Below are 18,714 nucleotides of genomic sequence, written 5' to 3'. Positions count from 1 at the left end.
CTGCACTGCAAACTGCTCCCTGGGCTGTGCTAGCTGATGGAAAGGCTCTTGCCTGGGTCTAGGAAGACGTGGGGCCCTGCAAAAGCAGGCCCTGCCCCTTGCCCCCCCAAGACCCACCTGCCAACGTGCCACTACCCTGCCCCGATAGGGCCAAGCAGGGAGCTTGGTCCTTGGGGATACGCAGCCCTTGGCCACTGGGTCCGCCAGCAAGGCTTCAGCAGAGAGACCAAGCCTTGCTCTGAGCCCCCAAGCAGGGCAGAATGGGAAGCCTGGCCCATCTCTGCCCCACACTGAGGGTATGCACCCCTGGAGCCATCCTGCTGGACACCTGGCAAACACCAGACTCGCCAGAAGAGGAAGGAAAGTGAATCCTGCTCCTGTAAGAGGAGTCAGAGGGGCTGGGGAAAAATGCTGGGAATGTGACAAGTGATGGAGGGGTGAGGGGCATGGGTGGGGGGCCAGCAGGAAGCCCTGAGCCTCAGGCGCCCCCCGGGGCCTGGGCTCCCAGAGAGCCACCCCAGCCCAGCAGCTGCAGCATGAACTGTCCTTCCCCCCACCCCCCAAGCTATGGCTCCACCTGTCACAGCCAGAATCCCTCGCAGCCGGGCTCAGGGGGCTGTCAGGGCAGGAGAAGCTAAGTGCTGCTGGGTGGGGGGTGCAGAGGAGGGAGCAAGGCAGGGGTTTGTCCCTCCTCACTCCCCCCCAAATTGCCAGCACCTGCCCTGTGATCCTGCGAGCGCAGCGGGGGGGGACGCCAGCAGCTCACACACGTGCCCTCGCACGTCAGACCAAGCTCATGCAGGAAGCAGTTGTCCCCAAACCAGTCCCTGCTGCAGATGCATTTTTCAAGCAACCTAGGGGCTAGGAGCCCCGTTCTGCCCTGCGAGAGCCCCCCGGCAGGGGCTGCAGGAGACCTCATCCTCAAGGCACCAGGCGGCCTGTCTCCTTCCAACGTCTATTCTTAAACAGTTCCATAGAACAGGCCCCTGTGACCATTCATGAACCTTCACCATCATTCTGGCCACAGCTTCACACTGGGGCTTTCCCCAGCTCTGACCTCTGGGACTCACTGCTGCTTCCCGCCAGGTGTGACTCAGAGCTCAGCCCCCCTTCTAGGGGAAGGGGGGAGGGTCAAGCTATTGGATGGCCCCTCCATGGGCAAGCTCCGCCCAGCGGCCCCCTTCCCCCAGCCCCACCCTGTGCTCACACCCCACCTGCACCCTCCCCTGGCCCCAGCTGGATCAGCAGGCAGGCATCGCCCATCCACGGCATGGCAGGGGAGTCTCCCAAGAGGCCCATTTCCTCCACCGCATGCCCTGCCCTCCAAGGGCTGAGGATCGGGTTGTCACACACACACCCAGCCCCCGGTCCCTTTCCAATTCCTCAGCAGCGAGGATAGTGCAGCCCATGGCAGCGACTCACCCATTTGCAGCAGCCGCTGATGCTGAGGCCCAGATTGGGGGCAGAACAAGAGGCAGCCCGTTGGAAATAGAGGTTTTATTTAAAAGTCAGCGCTACGTGGTCCCCGTCCAGAGCAGTCAGCACCACCTCCTTCCCTGAGGTCTGGCCAGACAGCTCCACGGGGCCCTGGCACCACGATACGATTCTTAGCGACAGAGCAAAGTGGGCAGCCCCTGACCCCCGGCAGAGCATCCCAGGCTGGTGGCACATCCAGCGCAATGCCAGGCGGCTCACACCATGAGGTCCCTGCCCTGTGCCTGCCAGGTTGGCTGGTCCTAGGACTGAGGAGACGTGGGCTCACATTGGAGATGCTGGGTGAGCAGCAAGGAGAAGGGAAAAGCAATGTGGACAGACGCTGGGAATCAGCCCTGGAGCCTTGCAGCCTGAAGGAATCAACGCAAGCTGGCTCCTTGGGCGAGAAGAGCATGTGGGGAGAACTGAGACTGCAGAGCAAATGTCCAAGTTCGGGGAGCAGCCCTGTGGGGTTTGGCCCAGAAGGCCTGGAGAACGCAGGGGGCAGGATGTCTCGCTGGCAATGGCGGAACCCCAGTGCAGCTTTGGGGCTGACCTGAATGGAGGAGGATCCTGTGCTGGAATCACATACATCAGAGTGGAGAGACCTCACAACATCCACCCTGGAGAACCCGATGCAAGATCCGCAGCCTTCTGGCATCGCCTCGGAGGGCCACGCTGCATCTCCACTGGCTCTGAGCAGCAAAGACGTTGCAGAGTTGGAAGGTTCCTCCTTCATTCCCACTGCACAGAGTCCTTACACACCACGCTCCCTGGCCAGCGGGGAAGGGTGGGGCCCCCAGGAAACAAAGGTTGTGTTCACCTCAGCTATTTCCACTGAAAATCCAAGCTGTCTGCGGCTCCCAAGGAATGGGAGCCGCAAAGATTCCCACAAGGCCTGGATTGGGATCAGTGATGGGATGTCAGTGGTTCAAATCCAGCCAGGAACTGTCTGGACATGAGATGAGTTTTCTGGTCTCAGCTCAGTTCCCAGGGGGACTGTCCCCCCAGCACTGGCTGGCAGAGAGGTGAAGGGGTTGCTAGACCATGGGAGCTTGACACACACGCACGCACACACACACCCCGACTCACCCCAGGTCACACTGGAGGGTGACCCATTGTGGGAACTCACACAGCTGTTACCCATTTGGGGCACACTCCAGAGCTCCCCCACCACCCCATGAGGTCCCAGCACAACGCACCACAGCCCAGTTCCAATTACCCTCCCCCACCTGGCAGGTCAGGACAAGCTGCCCTCAAAGCCAGGGCAGAAAGAGAAACTTCCCAGCCTCTGTGCAAAGCTCTCAGACCGGCAGCTGCTCCCCACACTGCACACAACTGCAGCAGGTCCCCGGATTAGCCAGCACTGGGGCCCAGTTCTGCCAGCAGGGCCTGCTGGCCCCTCCCCAGGATTTGTGAGTTTGTTCTGCGCGTAAGTGGCAAGTTCATTGGCAGGAAGCCATGTCATTGCACCACTTTGTTGGGGGTAGGACATCATTTCCTGCCAATCCAGTGCCCCCGCCCCCCATTTCATTCCAGTCACTCAAACTTGGACTTGGCCCTGCCCCCCCTTCCTCGTATGTTGAGCAGCAGCAGGAGGCCCAGGCAGATTGTAGCCGGAGCACACATGGCCAACGGCTCCTTCAGCACCAGCAGGGTGTAGATGGCACCTGGGGAGATAGAGAAGAAAACACGCTGGGGAAGAGTCAAGAGAGGGACCAATGAAAGGTCAGATCCACCCCTTCACTAGCAGTCCAAAGCACCTGACTCCAAAAGGTGGCTCCATGGCTTTGAACCGTTGTCATTACACTTCAGAGTCAACATACCCCATGAGATGGATGGGGGCAATTCACACCTCTAGGAGCTATTGTCTCAGGCACTCTGCAGACTCAGGCAGGGTGCAGCACCCCGGGTCAGGTGCAGAGGGTTTTCTTTAGGGGATAGTATTTGAACCCCACAGATGCTGACCAGGCCCTGAGTTTGGGCAGACCCAGGTTTCACAGGGCTCATGTTCCTCTGCCAGAGATTTATCTCTACGGGTCTCGGCATTAGCCGCCCTACAGCTCACTTTGACGCCAACAGACCATTCTCTGCACAAGCTCCGCCGTGGCACCAAACAAACATGAGAGAAGCCACCACAGCTCCCCACGGAGAACAGCATGGAACGCTCCCCCCGGCTGCCTAAGGACAAGGACGCTGGGAGTGGAAAGGGGACACGTTCCCAGGCTCTGCTCCTACTCTGACACTGTGGCTCCCTGGCCTCGCTCAGTGGCTTGATGGCAGCTAGCAATGGCAAACGCTTGCAGCCAGCAGGTCCCGCCCCATCACCAACCACACAAACTTCTGCAGCAGCTCTGGAAACGTCCTTGGCTAGACTAGAGAGCATGGGGACTCCGCAGCCGGTGCAGATAACGCTCCCCTAGGCGGTCCCGACACTGTGCCCTGCTGCAGACTAACAGCAGCTCAGCCACTGCACAGCCAGTTTATCCAGCCCCTGGGGAGTATCCCCAGCATAGAGAGGGGCCCCCCATTGGGTGGAATGGTGCCTGCTCAACGTCCCTGTTGGGCTCACCCTGCAGGCCCCAGGGTCATGCTGAGGAGGGAATTGGGGTTGCTGTTCTGGGGCGGTGGAGCTGTCCATAGGGGGCAGTAAATTTAGAGCAGCCTCTGGGGATGCTCTAATTTATGCTGGAGGGGGCAGATCAGGTCCCAGAATCCCCTGAGGGGACGTAAAGCCCCCATTGCCCCTCCCCATACCAGACCGCACCCCTGTGAGCACCACAGCATGGAGTCAGGGCCAAAGGGATACACACAACTCTAAACAGCTTTCCACTCTCTCTTCCAATTAACCGGGCCACGGATCTGGTCAGAGCAGCAGCAGTAAATTCCCTGCACGGAGCTCTCAGTGCTGGCCACAGGGCTGGGCTAGATGGGGCCCGAAAGGAATCCAACGTCCATCATTCTGTGACAGGACGGAGGAGGCACCATCTGACCTGCACAGCCCGGGGCCTGGCAGACAGGGAGAAGTTATTAACCAGTGCAGAGCATGCTAGATTTGAACCTGATGAATGGCCGCTAGCCCCAGGAGCTTGCAGGGCCGGGTTACTTAAGGTCAGCTCTGTCGTTGCAAGCCAAGGGTCCCCAGTTTAACATGTGCAGCCTCATGATTCCAGCAGACAGTGATTTTCTGGCCTGTAACTGACACGCCATTTGAGAAGATTGTTACCAGCCAGCTCCCCCGGCAAGGTGAATCCTGCCGGGAACAAGAGATGGAAATTGCAGCCTTTCACCCTGAAGAATCGCTGCCCGCGTCAAGGGCACTTGCCTTTAACCCTCTGGTTGCTGGCATGGTGCAGACTGCTGCCCACCTTTCACTGCAACACCCCCATTAACACCGAACTGTTCCAGAGCCGCTCTGAGGAGCTTTGGAGCTGGGCACGAGAAGGGAGGCAGTTGGCGAGGATTTATACCCATCGGGGGCTGGAGAGGATTTAAATGACGGACCATAAAGAGCTCGATTGGCTGAACTTGGACAGTGATGATTAAGAGCCAGGGGAGGCTTGAGAGATGGCTGACAGGTGTGAATAGGAGGGAGTAGAAAACCTAGGCTGAATATCGGGGCAGAAGTAATTGGTGGAACCCCAGTTCCTGCAGCCAGGCCAAGCCCCTGGGGAACTTCCTGCAGGAAGCAATGCACCTGCTGAGAGCAGAGACCTGACTGACCTTTCCTGTCTCAGGACACTGGGCATCTTTCCACGGGTTACGTTAGCCACACACAGGCACAGAGCAGGGTTCAGGTGGGCAGAGCCTGCCATTCGAGGTGCCCCAGGGGCTGGGGATAGCGTGGGGACCCTGCATCCAGCCCCTGGGGAAGGGGGGAGCATCAATCACGAGAGACTGCTCCAAAGAGTATGCTAGCCCCTTGCCCAGAGAGCTGGGGGCTCCGGAGGACGGGATGGCATCACCACAGAGGAGAAAAGATCAATTCTGGGGCTCCTGCAGCGAAAGCCAGGACTCCCTGGTGCGAGGGAAGGTAGCAGGGCCAGGGAACTCTCAGTAACAAGCCCAGCGGCCAACACCTACCGATCATGACGATGGTGAGCACGAAGTTGCTGATCTCCTGCAGGAGCTGGGGCCCAAAGGCCAGCAGCACCCCAGCCACCACCTCAATCCAGCCGACCACCAGCAGATACTGCCCCGGCTCCGGCTTGTAGCCAAACTCCTTCAGGGGGAAGACATCGGCAAACTGCACAAACTGGGACTTCTGGAATGGGGAAGGGAGCGTCAGTGGGTTTGGGGCCGCAGCGGTTCCCCTCCCGGGAATGGGGCATTTGAGCCTGTGGCATGGCAGGGGCTCAGTCACGGTGCATGGTCCTTTGCAGAGAGGAGATGGGCGGCCTGGAGCCCACGGGGGGCTAGGAAAGGTGCAGGGTGCCCCTTGCTTTCATGTCTAGAAAGGCAGCTGGGGGGCTCCCAAGTAAAAGGCCTGTCTGCAGTAGTGCTAGGTGCCCCCAAGGGCAGTCAGAGGAGCAGCAGGAGCGCAGCACTGCCCGAAACCAGGCCCCAAGCCTACAAGGGACTTGTTATTTATTGGGTAAGCACCAAAAAACTGCCCTGCAGTGTAGCAAATTCTCATCCTGCCTCAAATCCCCCCTTCCGCCCACCCTCTGGCCGGCACCTTCCCATCCCGTAGGATCCCACTTTCCCAGGCTGCCAGCCCAACCTCTTTTCCCAATACCTCCGGCCAGGCTCTCTGAAGTGCTCAGCGCCCAGCCAAGCTGTGAAACAAGCAGCCGGAGCTTTCAATCCAACAGCCAATTCAACCCTGGGGTGTCCCCTCTGTGCCTGAGAAAGAGGGTCCCAGCCTAGCAGCATTACGCTTGGAACTCCATGGTGCCCAACTCCAACCTGCACCTCCAGGCTGCTTTTGGACTGGCTCAATGTTCTTTCTGGGGGGCAACGGGGGGGGTAGTTAAGAATCCTTCCCACAACCCACCCTAGGGCATGTTAATTATATGGGTTCTTACACTGCACTGAGTGGGTGGCTTAGGCAGCCAGGACTCCTGGGTTCTCCCCCTAGCTCTGACACAAAATCTGTGGGTCACCTTGGGCAAATTACTACCCCTGTCTATAGAATGGGGCTAATGATCGTTCCCATTGTGGGCAGCTACCTGCTCTTTGGGTGGAAAGGGCTACATAAGGACGAAATGTTACTATGCCAGAAGGCAATGCCAGTGCATCCAGAGTGCCGCAACCCTAACAGATCATCATCGTGAAGGCTTCAGGTGAGGTTTCAGGTGGAATGTTTCAAGGTGGCAGAGAACACCTTGCTGCGCTGACACGGACCGTTTATTCCCCTGCAGCTCTAGGTGACATTCCAGTACTAAAACTCTCCTCTCATGATAGTTTTTGCCAGCTGGCAATATTGCTTCTGAGCCACAGAGCACTGGAAACCTCTGCTCTTTGCTCCTTTATTCCCTCTTGGCCTCAGCTTAAATCGAAGTTCATTTATTTGTGTGTTACATCAGGGAAAGTTCACAGGCAGATTATTTAACTTCTTATCTTGTCAGTTAATTTCTGCAAGGCCTCTTGGCAGGGCGCTGGAGAGCAACATTGGCAGTTCCTGAAAAATTGCCATAACAATCCCACACTGCTAGCAACAGATATTAAGGGCTGTGAGCCAGATCCTGCATTCCCCTGCACAGGTGCAAAACCAGCGTCACTCCATGGAGTTAGTTTTCATTGACATCGGTGGATTTGAGAGTAGAATCAGGCCCCCCATTTTCAAGTGCTCAGCACCCACATCTGGGGTCAGATTTTCTATGCTCAGCATCCAACCCGCTGATCTCTGGACAGTCCATGCCTAAGTGACACTGGAGAGCACTTCCTCTCTCGATAACTGCACAGGTTGGGGCTCAACAACGTTTACATGGAAAGTAACGCAGAATCAGTTCATCGTAGCCCCAGCACTTTCCAAGTTGGGGTTTATAACTGATCCCCGTGTCTACTGGGTGGGCTGAACACAGTTGCCCGGAATCCATGGACGGTGCTAGATTTTCCAGATTGCTCGGCATCCAACATGTAGCCCGTGATCAGAGCTCCTCTGAACATCTGTGTGCCCGCCCCAACTCTCACTGCTGGTGCTGAGCAGTTTTGGAAAATCTGACCCCAGTGACAGAGGTGAGAAATGGAACCCAGTTCGTAGGCCCCCCAGCCCAGTGTTCTAGCCACTGGATCACCCCACCTCAAGCCAGTTACAGCCCTTTCAGATGTCACCTCCAGCCCGAGTCCCTGACCAGATGTGGGTTTGTAAATACCATTGGGTTGGGTTTGGGGCAGGGGTCGCTTTCCCCTGCTGCTGTGAGAAAGCCACACAACCAACAGGGAGAACTCACTGACCAGACAGGGGACACGGCAAGTGACTACAGGCAAAATGCTGTTAGACATACAAAGAAACAAACTGGTGGGAAAACAAAGATAATTTCTCCAACCCCTGCCAGTTCTGCCAACCCCGGGGTTAATGTGTAACTAGGAAAGGTAACAAGCCTTCAGGCAGAGCAATGTTAAGCTGAGGTTTTGATCTCTTGATATATGTTTGTAAGTTGTGCCACCGCTGGGTAGTAAATATTTGTTTCCCCCTGTGGCTCTGATCCTACTCCAGCCCCCAGCACAATGGGGTGCTGCTCTCCCAGAACACAAAGCACCAATCACAATTCTGGGAAGAGCCCTTGGCCTGCACCTACGATGAACTTTCATTTGCAGAGGTCAACCACCCTCCCAGCACTTACAACTGGGGGGGGAGGGACCGCCCCACAATCCAGGGGTGCAGGGGGGACTGCCCCACAGTCCGGGGGTGCAGGGGAGCCACACGGTGGCAATGGGAAAGGGGGGGAACCGCCCCACAGTCCGGGGGTGCAAGGGGGGACCGCCCCACAGTCTGGGGGTGCAAGGGGAGCCGCACGGTGGCAATGAGAAAGGGGGGACCGCCCCACAGTCCGGGGGTGCAAGGGGGGCCGCATGGTGGCAATGAGAAAGGGGGGGACCGCCCCACAGTCCGGGGTGGAGGCGGGGCCGCACGGTGGCAATGAGAAAGGGGGGACCGCCCCACAATCCGGGGGTGCAGGGGGGCCGCACGGTGGCAATGAGAAAGGGGGGGACCGCCCCACAGTCCGGGGGTGCAGGGGGGGCCGCACGGTGGCAATGAGAAAGGGGGACCGCCCCACAATCCAGGGGTGCGGGGGGGGCCGCACGGTGGCAATGAGAAACGGGGGGCCGCCCCACAATCCGGGGGTGCAGGGGGGCCGCACGGTGGCAATGAGAAAGGGGGGACCGCCCCACAATCCAGGGGTGCAGGGGGGCCGCACGGTGGCAATGAGAAAGGGGGGGCCGCCCCACAGTCCCGGGGTGCAGGGGGGGCTGCACGGTGGCAATGAGAAAGAGGGGGCCGCCCCACAATCCGGGGGTGCAGGGGGGGCCGCACGGTGGTAATGAGAAAGGGGGGACCGCCCCACAATCCAGGGGTGCGGGGGGGCCGCACGGTGGCAATGAGAAAGGGGGGGACCGCCCCACAGTCCGGGGGTGCAGGGGGGGCCGCACGGTGGCAATGAGAAAGGGGGGGCCGCCCCACAGTCCGGGGGTGCAGGGGGGGCCGCACGGTGGCAATGAGAAAGGGGGGACCGCCCCACAGTCCGGGGGTGCAGGGGGGGCCGCACGGTGGCAATGAGAAAGGGGGGACCGCCCCACAGTCCGGGGGTGCAGGGGGGGCCGCACGGTGGCAATGAGAAAGGGGAAAGTGGCAATACCCCAGAGCCTCCCTTGCGGCGGGAGGGGGAGACTCGCCAGGCGAGCTGCCCAGATCCCAGCCGGAGCCAGGGAGCGGTCATGGGGTCGGAGCTCGCCGGCCGCCCCCGCCCCGCCCCGCCCCAGGGACCGGGGTTAGACCCCCGGGGAGCCGCTCGGAGGCTGCAGGGCGGCGAGCCCCGCTTGCCAAGCTCGCTTCCCGCCAACGAGCCCAGCTCCCAGCCCGGCCCCGACCCGCTGCTAGCGAGAGCCTGGCGCACCCCCGCCCCGGCGCCGCGCACAGCCCGGATCCGAGCCCGCCGCCCCGCCGCAGCCTGCTGCAAAGCCCGGGGCCGCACTCACCAGCTGCTGGTAGAGCTCGGCCGAGATCCGCTCCGTCAGCTTCACCGCCCCGGTGAGCAGGAAGAAGAGGCCGAGCAGCACCCGCACGGCGGGGAAGACGAGCGCCATGGCCGGGCAGACACCGCCCGGGCTGGGGCGCGGCTCCGGCGGCTGCTCCCCGCCCCGCAGCTCGGCTGGAAAAGGCGGCTGGTCCCGGCGGGCACGTGTCTCCTGCAGCCAAGCTCCGCCCTGCCAGGGCTTCCCAGGCGGCCGGGGGCTGGCTAGGGCCCCCAGTCCCCCGTAGCGTCAGAGCCCCGGGCTGGGGGTCTCTGCTGGGCAGACGGGCCATGAGACAGGGAGAGCTTAAGCCACTGGCCAGGCTGACGGGTCTTGGGTGACCAGACAGCAAGTGTGAAAAATCAGGACAAGGGGTAGAAGGTAATAGGAGCCAGTATAAGAAAATGCCTCAAATATCAGGACTGTCTCTGAAAAATCGGCACATCTGGTCACCCTAGACAGGTCTCAGGGTAACAGCGGGTTAGTCTGTATCAGCAGGAAGGAGGGAGGAGTCCTTGTGGCACCCTAGAGACTAACCAATGTCTTTGGGCATAAGCTTTGGTGGGCTGAAGCCCACTTCATGGGATGCGTGCAGTGGAAAATACAGCAGGACAATATATATACACACCGAGAACATGAAAAAAGGGGTGTTGCCATACCAACTCTAACGAGACTAATTAATTCCCCATCTTAATTAATTCATCTCATTGGAGTTGGTGGTGAGGTGGCTGGCTGATCACTGCATCGCACTGGGCATGGACTCCCGATAGGCAGAATGGCAGGTGCTCAAACCCAGCTAGGCCTGCGGTGTCAGAACAGTTGAGCTCAGGGTACAGTAGCCAAGAGCCTAGTGTCCACCGCTGGGATGTGCAGAAGCAAAAGGCCTGACGCTGAGAAACCAGGAAGGGGGGATAGTTGCAGTGAGCCCCACAACCCTGACAGTTACCATGTACATTGCCCCACACTGGCAACTTGTCAGGCTGACGTCGCTCTGAGCGATGCAGTTACGCCAACCTCACTGCTGGTGTAGGCAGCAACACTACGTCAAAGGAGAGCTTCTCCTGTCAACACAGCTACTGCACGGCCTCCTGGGGAGGCCTCCCAGAGGCATAGGCAGTGTGGATGGGAGACGCCCTCCCAGGGGCGTAGGCAATGTCTTCACTGACGCGACACAGCAGCACAGCCTTTTAAGTATAGACAAGCCATCTCTGTCCTCACCAGCTGATCCCCCTACATGCTCTGGTAAGCAGTGAAAGAGTTAACAATGTGGCCATTTATAGCATTATCTTTGATGCATGGGGCACGCCCTCTTCCTGTTGTGTAAATGCAGAAAGGCATCACTGCATCTGCTGAGCTGTGGGTCCATGTTTTCAAGACAACCTGAACAGCTGGGAACTTCCATTTAAAAAACCAACCAACCAACCAACCAGGGTGTCGTCAGATGCCACCGGCGTGGTGCTCTGCTCTGCTCAGTGTTGATAACTGTCGGCTGTATGCGTGTTCCCTATGTGTGCTGCCCCGGTTCTGCAGATCCCTGGCACAGCAGACCCCGAGAGAATCCCCAATAACCACAGACTCCGATAAAGTACGAAGGCATCCGGCCAGGGTTATTACCAAACGAAGCACAGTAATCGTTCTCCAAAGACTCTACAGGACATACTACGAATATGCGCCCCCTGACAATGGATTGGCTCAGTCAGCGGCAGGGCTCTCCACTGCCCCAGGGATGCATTCTTACACACAGGTACAAACAAGTTACACATCAGTCCTGACGCATTGAGGTTGAACCCCTCTGCGTTTTAGGGTGCTGCTTCTCTCCTGGTGCACGTTGGTTCAAACAAACAAGCCTATCCATCATATTGTCCTTTTGACCCTGTCTTTAGGATGGGTGAGCTAGTTCCTCGTTATCTCTGTGGGATGTGTTCGTACCGGGATGTTCTGGTGCCATCCTGGCACATATATTCATTCAATGAGCAGCCTTCTTCTTGCCAACTTCTGTGAGCAGGGCCTGCCTCTGGCTCACAGCTTAACTTTGCTTTATGTTAGCAAAGTCGTGACTATTACTTTAGTTCAGGCCTTAGGCCTCATACCGGGCCTATGATACAAGGATTTATGTTTCAGGGCCTCATCTTACTATAGTGGGCTTCTGGAGACAAGAGGGCCACTTCAGGGCATGCACGTGGCCTTTACAGACTTGCTTCAGTGGGCCTATATGCATAAGTAGAGTTGAGCATGTGCATAAGTCTTTGCAGTTACCTTCCGGAGGCTAAAGCAATCTTTGCTCTAGTGCTGTATTTATTTGGGTCAAACCAAAGTCAGTTTTTTGCCATCGGTCCTTCCTTTGAAAAGTTTAGCAGGTGGGACTGTGGAATGGAATGGAACAAACACAGCCCAGTTCTGTCTGTCGTATTTTCCTTCCCCAACCCCTCAGATGTTGGAGAGCTGATCAGACAGGGCACCTCCAGGCTAGTCTGCAGTATCCTGAACTATTCTGGACTGCAAACTAATCAACAACTGGAAATGTGGCAGAGACAAGGGCAGAATTCAAGTGGGGTTTTCTGTGAAAGCCTTTTTAAAAATCCTTTCTGAATAATAGATTCCTGCATCAGACAACCTCGTTCCCTTCTTCCAGGACGGGATTTTGTGTCCTTAATACCTTGCATGTCACTGCATGAAACATTAAACTGTCCTCTCAAGACTCTTGTTAAAGCAGGAGAGCATAAGGAGAAGCCAGCCTGAGGAAATCATTTTACTTCAGATGAAAAAGAATCTGCTTGTGTTTAAATAGAGAAGAGGTTTCACCCTAATCCTTTCATGTGTTCTGGAAACTCCTGGTAATTTTGATTCAAATTCTGTCTTGCTGGGACTGCTTAGTATGCAAAACAGGCCTGGTTTTAAATTTTTAAAATGCTGCAAGAACCATTTAATTCCCCCTCATCCAAGAACATAAGATGCCCATTTCAAGTGCCATAAGGATCAAATACCTTGCTGCTGTAACAGCCCCAGCCTTGGTGGGGTTATGCTCGGCCTGAATTCATCCCCCAGGCATTTAAAAACGGAGATTACAGAGGGCATAACCTCCTAGGTTATGATTTACCCCAACAGCTTTACATTCCAGCACATCTTAAAGATGCTCTCTGCATACCCCATCTCTTCTTGGGAGGCACAGAGCTTGCTTTTCAAAGCATCTGAGTGCGCCCAGTTTGCACTGACTTTGGGTTGTGCTCTAAAAATCAGGACTTAAGCCACTCTCTATCAGCGATCAGGATGAGGCTTTCACAGGGGCAGATTATTCCACACCTGTCTGGGGGGAGAGGACGGTTCTTCCACCTTCCTCTAAAGCACATGGTGTTGGCCACTCTCAGACAGGACACTGGGCTAGGTAGACCAGGGGTCTGATCCAGCCTGGGAATTTTTAGGTTACCACACCCCTGTAAATCCAATGACTTCGATAGCACGAGATCAGAAATGTGGCAGTAGAGAGTGGGGGATGCACTGAGCAATTAACGCTGGAGTGATGCTGACGTGGCATTTTGGACCATTATTGGAGGATACTGGGGGATTTTTTCCAACACTTCTTTCAGCAACTTTTGTTTGCAGTTTACAAGTATTACTGAATCAAACCCCACAGCAGGTCAGCGTTATCCCTATTGTAGAGAGACTGAGACGCAGAGAGGTTAAGTGACTTGTCCAAAGACACACAGCAGTGGGGCAAGAAAGACAAGCCAGGAATCCTTCCCTCTGTCTTAAACACCCTAGAGAAAAGGATCTCACAAGATGGTTCTCCCCCACCAAGCATCAGATTTTTAATGGAAGAGAATCCATTGTTACATGCTAGGGATGCAGCAGAACCACACCTGAGACTGTGTTGCTAGTGCATTCAAGGTCAGACACTAAATTCCCAGTGAACTAATTCACTTCTCATCTTGCAAGCTCAATGAACTCAGCTTACTGTCCATATCTTCCCCCAGCGATTCACAGCCTGTGTTGTCTTCCCCTCTGGGTATATAGACGTGGATCTCTGCTCTGGATTTTCTGATCTGGGGCAGCAAAGGCAGATCCCCCCAGGCCAATGGCAGGCAAGTGAGCCCACACTCCAGCAAACTCTGCGCTGTAGCACCAGGAAAGGGTTTCGGTGCTGCTGGCTGCATATTCCTCTGGGCCACTGCTCCTGCTGGGAGCTTGTTCCCATTAGGCTTCGACTTGCTGGGAGATGTCTTGACAGCTGGTCGGATGGGACTGGAGAAGTGCACGTAGGCCTGTTGTTTCCTCAGCCCTCGATGGGTTCCTGTCCTCTCCCTCAGGCTGGAAATGCCACCATCTTGCGCTCTGCTACCTGTGGAGTAGATTGGCCCTGGGAGAGGTCTTAGGAAGGGTAACTTGTTCTTTAGGAGGCCTTGCAGAGCAGAGCGTTCTCTTTTGGTGAGGAAAGCTTTGCACCTGCTTTAAATACAAGACCAGGGGTTAGCTCAGGGAGCAGACACAGGAGAGCAAGAGTTCAAATCCAGAGCCAAAGACCCAAATCCAATGTGCATTGAAGTCCTTTGAAAGACTCCGTCAGGGCCCAGCTGCCTGCCAATTTGGAAGCCTGGAGCCCATTTTCCCTTCACCCTGTCTGCATAGTCTGGAGCTGCAAACCCCTTTGCCCTCTCTGCTGCTGGCCCTTGGGTGAGCAGGTCAGGGATGACTCCCACTCCAGGGTTGGCTGTGCTAGCGTGGGGTTCTTCCCTTTGAAATGTCAGGGTCCTTGCATGAGCTGCCTTCAGCAGGGGCCGGGTTCCAACCACTGCTGCCCCTCTCAGAAATGCTCTGCCTAGCAAGAGGAGCACAAGGGAGAAGTCGGGAGCTGCTATCCTGCTTCTGCCACAACAAGGTGATTTATAAAGGTTGGGTCAGCATCGCTATAGGCACAAAGAGGTGAAATGACACAGCAGATCAGTGGCAAAGCTGGACATGGAACCCAGGTGTCCCAACCCCCCAGTACAGCATGATGTCCCCTGCCTCATAACAGCCCATTCAGGAAACGGAATTCTAGGCAAATTACTGCTCCCGTTCAGGGGGGAGGATGTAACTGGGGTTGTAGCACTTAAACACAGGCACTGCTTTGCTCTGCTATTGCAGCATGTCTGCAGGTCTGTGCTGGGGTCCATTATCATCATGCCAGAATCTGAGCCTAGGAATTATTGGACCAGAATTTCTTCTTTATCATCCCAGGACAGGAAGGGGCAGCAGGGAATGATGGGAGGTGTCATTTCCATTTCCAGCAAGGAACAGCCATCCAGGCTCCTTGGAGTCCTGAGAGTGGGCCAAGTGCAGCCCTGGGAGTGAGTTCACTGCCCACACCAGATTCAGAGGGCTCCTTCCTGTTCTGGGTGGGTCTCAGACAGCGGTGGCATGCTGCCAAAATCAGGCTGGTGGCAGAACAAGAATCCATGATGACTAGACTGCTTGCAACCATGAAGGTGACATGCCAAGTACTTATGCAGCTGAGATGTGGGACACCAGAACCCAAAGTCTGAGAACTGGTGATTTTGAGCAGTGGTTTCTCAAGCTCTTCCATCCCTCCTGGGGGTACAATGCAGTGTAGTCTGGGGCTCTGGAAGGGAGTTTGGGGGCAGGCAGGCAGGGGTGTGGGATGTGGGTTCTGGGAGGGAGGTGGGGTGCTGGAGGGGGTGAGAGGTGCAGGCTCTGGTAGGGAGTTTGGGTGTGGGCTCTGGGCTGAGGTGTAGGAGGGGATGAGAGGTGTGGGCTCCAGCCAGGCAGCACTTACCTTGGGCAGCTCCTAAAAGCGACCGACATCTCTCTAGCAGCGGCTGCTAGGTGGGGGAACCTGGGGGGGTCTCAGCCAATGGGAGCTGCAGAGTTGGTGCTTGGGGCAGGGGCAGTGGGCAGAGACACCCCTGCCCCCCCAGGACATTCCAGCTGCTTCCAGGAGCAGTGTGGGACCAGGGCAGACAGCCCCGCTGTGTCACCAGAGGGAGAAGAGTTGATCCAGGGGGCCCACAGACCCCAGGTTGAGAAACGCTGCCCTAATATATAGCGGGGCGTGAGGGGGAGTATGTCATGAGCCTTAGGGAGCTCTCTGACACACCCTGAGGCTGACAGCCCATTGCTTTGGATACCTTTGACAAAGGCCAGAGGAGCTAGGCGTTTGCTGCAGGCAAGCTGGGCTTTGTTACAAGCAGGTTAATTCATTCACCTGCATAAAAGGACAATAATGTGCCCTGGAGTCAAAGACAATTCATTCCATTCAAAGCTTTTGGGGTGGAGGGGGCAGGGGTGATATTTACAGTCTCCAGTCTGGACTCCCTTTAAAGTAGGGAAGCTGTAATGGCTTCTTCGCCCATATGGCGTAATTGGCCACACAGCCAGAGAGAGGATTGCTGCGGATGATATGGAATCTACACCTTGCAGGGAGACACTCGGGCTATTATTCCATGATTGCAGAAATGCTGTGCCCTGCCGCAAGGAGCAGCACTGTATTCAAACTCAGCTAATTCTTAACCCCCTGGCCTTATTCCCCCCCTTTCGCATCTACCTCAGCCACTGCTCCTCTCTTCCAAGCACTGCCTAAGCCCCTAGCCCACTTCTTTGCAGCAACTCATGGCTCTGTCCCCCTTTCCATCCTTTTGCACACTTTCCCCACTCCCACCCCCCGACATCTTCCCCCAGCATTACCTGCTCCTCTGGCTGTTTGAGCTAGTTTTCTCAGGCTTTTGGCAGTTCCACTCCCACCTCACTGCATCCTCCCAGTCCCTCCACATTTGTAACCCCATTTCTGATCCCCACACACAAAAAATGGCCATATGGGTCAGACCAATAGTCCACTGAGCCCAATACCCTGTGGTTTTTGTCCAACCTGTCCTTAAAAATCTCCAATGATGGAAATTCTACAACCTCCCTAGGCAATTTATTCCAGTGCTTAACTACCCTGACAGGAAGTTTTCCCTAATGTCCAACCTAAACTGCTCTTGCTGCAATTTAAGCCCATTGCTTTTTGTCCTGTCCTCAGAGGTTAACAAGAATAATTTTTCTCCCTCCTTCCTGTAACAACCTTTTATGTACTTGAAACCGGTTATATCCTTCCATCTTCTCTGCTCCAGATTAAACAACCTCGATTTTTTAAAATCTTCCCTTAAAAGTCATATTTTCTAGACCTTTAATCATTTTTGTTGCTCTTCTCTACCCTCTCTCCAATTTGTTCACATCCTTCTTGAAATGTGGTGCCCAGAACTGGACACAACACTCCAGCTGAGGCCTAATCAGCCAAGTAGAGCAGAAGAATTACTGCTCATGTCTTGCTTACCACACTCCTGCTAGTACAACCTAGCATTGGTCTTTTTTTTTTTTTTGCGCAAGTGTTTCACTTCACTCATATTAAGCTTGTGATCCACTATGACCCCCCAAAGCTAAGAGATCACTACAGAATGGGGTATTTGTCTGAAGGAGGTGGGAAAACCACAGTTCTGCATTAGCCAACCAGACAAGGTACAACCTATTCTCCCCCTACTTTAATTTTTATGATTTAATCAGGCACAGTAAAGAGATCTCACAAGTATTTAAGAAAATGGTACACACCAACACACAGTTGGTAGAGGACTCACCTGCTCTCGAAGTGAAATTTCCAACTGCTCTGCTGCTGATGAAGGCTAGAGTATCTGTGAGATAGCTGGGGCAACAAAGCCACATACTCAGCGTCTGGAAGAGCAGGATTCATGGGGGATTCAGAGAGAGTGTGGTGAGCAGGAGTACCTTTCCTTGCTTGCAAGTCCAGAACAAGTGGGCTGCTCAGTCCCAAGGATATTTTTGGCACTGCTAAGTGTAATGTTCTGCCACGTTCATTCATTTCACTAAGTAACTTCCCAAAGGCAGTGGTGAGAGCTAGTGCTGGAAGAGCAGCAAAGAATCCTGTAGCACCTTATAGATTAACAGACGTTTTGGAGCATGAGCTTTCGTGGGTGAATACCCACTTCATCAGATGCATGCTGGAAGAGTTCTCTAAGCCTCTTTCCCTGAGCACCTGCCCCCTTCTGTTTTAGCTCAGGTCTAAACTAACATGAATAATTCAGTTGAACTATGTAATATTCATTAAGTGATGAGTAAAATGGGACCTAATTACCACCCAAACCTAAAGGGAAGTTAGCTTGAGTATGTAACATGAGGACTTGCCTACAATCTTGCCAGATAAATGGTTAACACACAGAAAATGCAACTTAGACATCCCTCTGCAGCTGAAACATGCTTTTTTTGTAGTTGCTTGAACGAAAGAGCAATGACTTATGAGATGCCAAATATCTGACTGAAATCCCCCCTTTCCTGGACAGATTGTCCTGTATCTGAACAATTGTATGGGTAACTGGAAATAGCTCAGTACGATGCAGAAAAGCCTGATGGCAAGCTCAGCATTGTGAGTTGTGGGGCTGGACTCCCACTGCTGCTTTGCCACTATACCTCACTACTGGCCTGCAGCCCCCAGCTCTGGGCCTGTTGAGCAGGTACCGCTAACCATACTTAACAGGGCCGTTCATTAAGGATGACTAAGCCCACAATTGGAAGCTCAATCAGCAATACCACTTGTTGTTCCACTTGCTGATGATCTACTTTTGGGAGTGAGGTTAAGAAACCAAAAACCCAAACAGACGTCATTGGTATTACACTTGAAGCACCTGTAATGTACATATGGCTGATTGTTCACTTACAGCATGGTTACACTTCCCACAATTATATACATGCTCCAATCCAGTACTCTCTTCCCCTGACAAGTAACACCCCAAGGACTGCCAAAAATGTTCCCAGGACATTTAAGACACTAACTCCATTTTTAAAACTTAGGCTGGCCTCCACAGGGCTGACAGCAGGTTTCCTACTCAAATTTCCATGGCTTGTCAGACTGCTGTTCAGTTTGACCCATGTAGCAATGAAGCAAAAGGCTGTTTCTCCTGCTACCACCCTTCCATTCTAATCCACCTGTTTCAAGAAATTTTCTACAGCATTGTAGAAACCCACGATTGATCTTTTATCTGAAGGTTGGTTACACATGGGGAAAAAATAAGCTGGAATATA

The 18,714-nt window shown here is 54.9% G+C and overlaps 1 protein-coding gene across 1 annotated transcript; it reads right to left on the bottom strand.

Moving 5' to 3' along the window:
• Positions 1-1,482: 1,482 nt before the first annotated feature.
• TMEM35B (transmembrane protein 35B) lies at positions 1,483-9,770 on the bottom strand. Its single transcript, XM_030539139.1, has 3 exons — positions 9,616-9,770; positions 5,557-5,737; positions 1,483-3,143 (listed from the first exon to the last, which is right to left on the bottom strand). Exons 1-3 carry the CDS (start codon positions 9,721-9,723, stop codon positions 3,013-3,015), a joined length of 420 nt encoding a protein of 139 aa, XP_030394999.1. The 5' UTR covers positions 9,724-9,770; the 3' UTR covers positions 1,483-3,012.
• Positions 9,771-18,714: the final 8,944 nt, after the last annotated feature.

Source organism: Gopherus evgoodei, chromosome 20 (assembly GCF_007399415.2).
Source record: "Gopherus evgoodei ecotype Sinaloan lineage chromosome 20, rGopEvg1_v1.p, whole genome shotgun sequence".
NCBI classification, from domain to species: Eukaryota; Metazoa; Chordata; order Testudines; family Testudinidae; genus Gopherus; species Gopherus evgoodei.
This window is presented reverse-complemented; position numbering and strand designations above follow the sequence as displayed.

What these genes read in the sequence shown, in the direction of transcription:
- TMEM35B (XM_030539139.1), bottom strand. Translation starts at nt 9,723, where the DNA reads ATGGCGCTCGTCTTCCCCGCCGTGCGGGTGCTGCTCGGCCTCTTCTTC. An exon ending in CCGAGCTCTACCAGCAGCTG is followed by an intron (nt 5,738 to 9,615) that starts GTGAGTGCGGCC and finishes TCCCCATTCCAG; the next exon opens with AAGTCCCAGTTTGTGCAGTT. An exon ending in GCTCACCATCGTCATGATCG is followed by an intron (nt 3,144 to 5,556) that starts GTAGGTGTTGGC and finishes CTATCTCCCCAG; the next exon opens with GTGCCATCTACACCCTGCTG.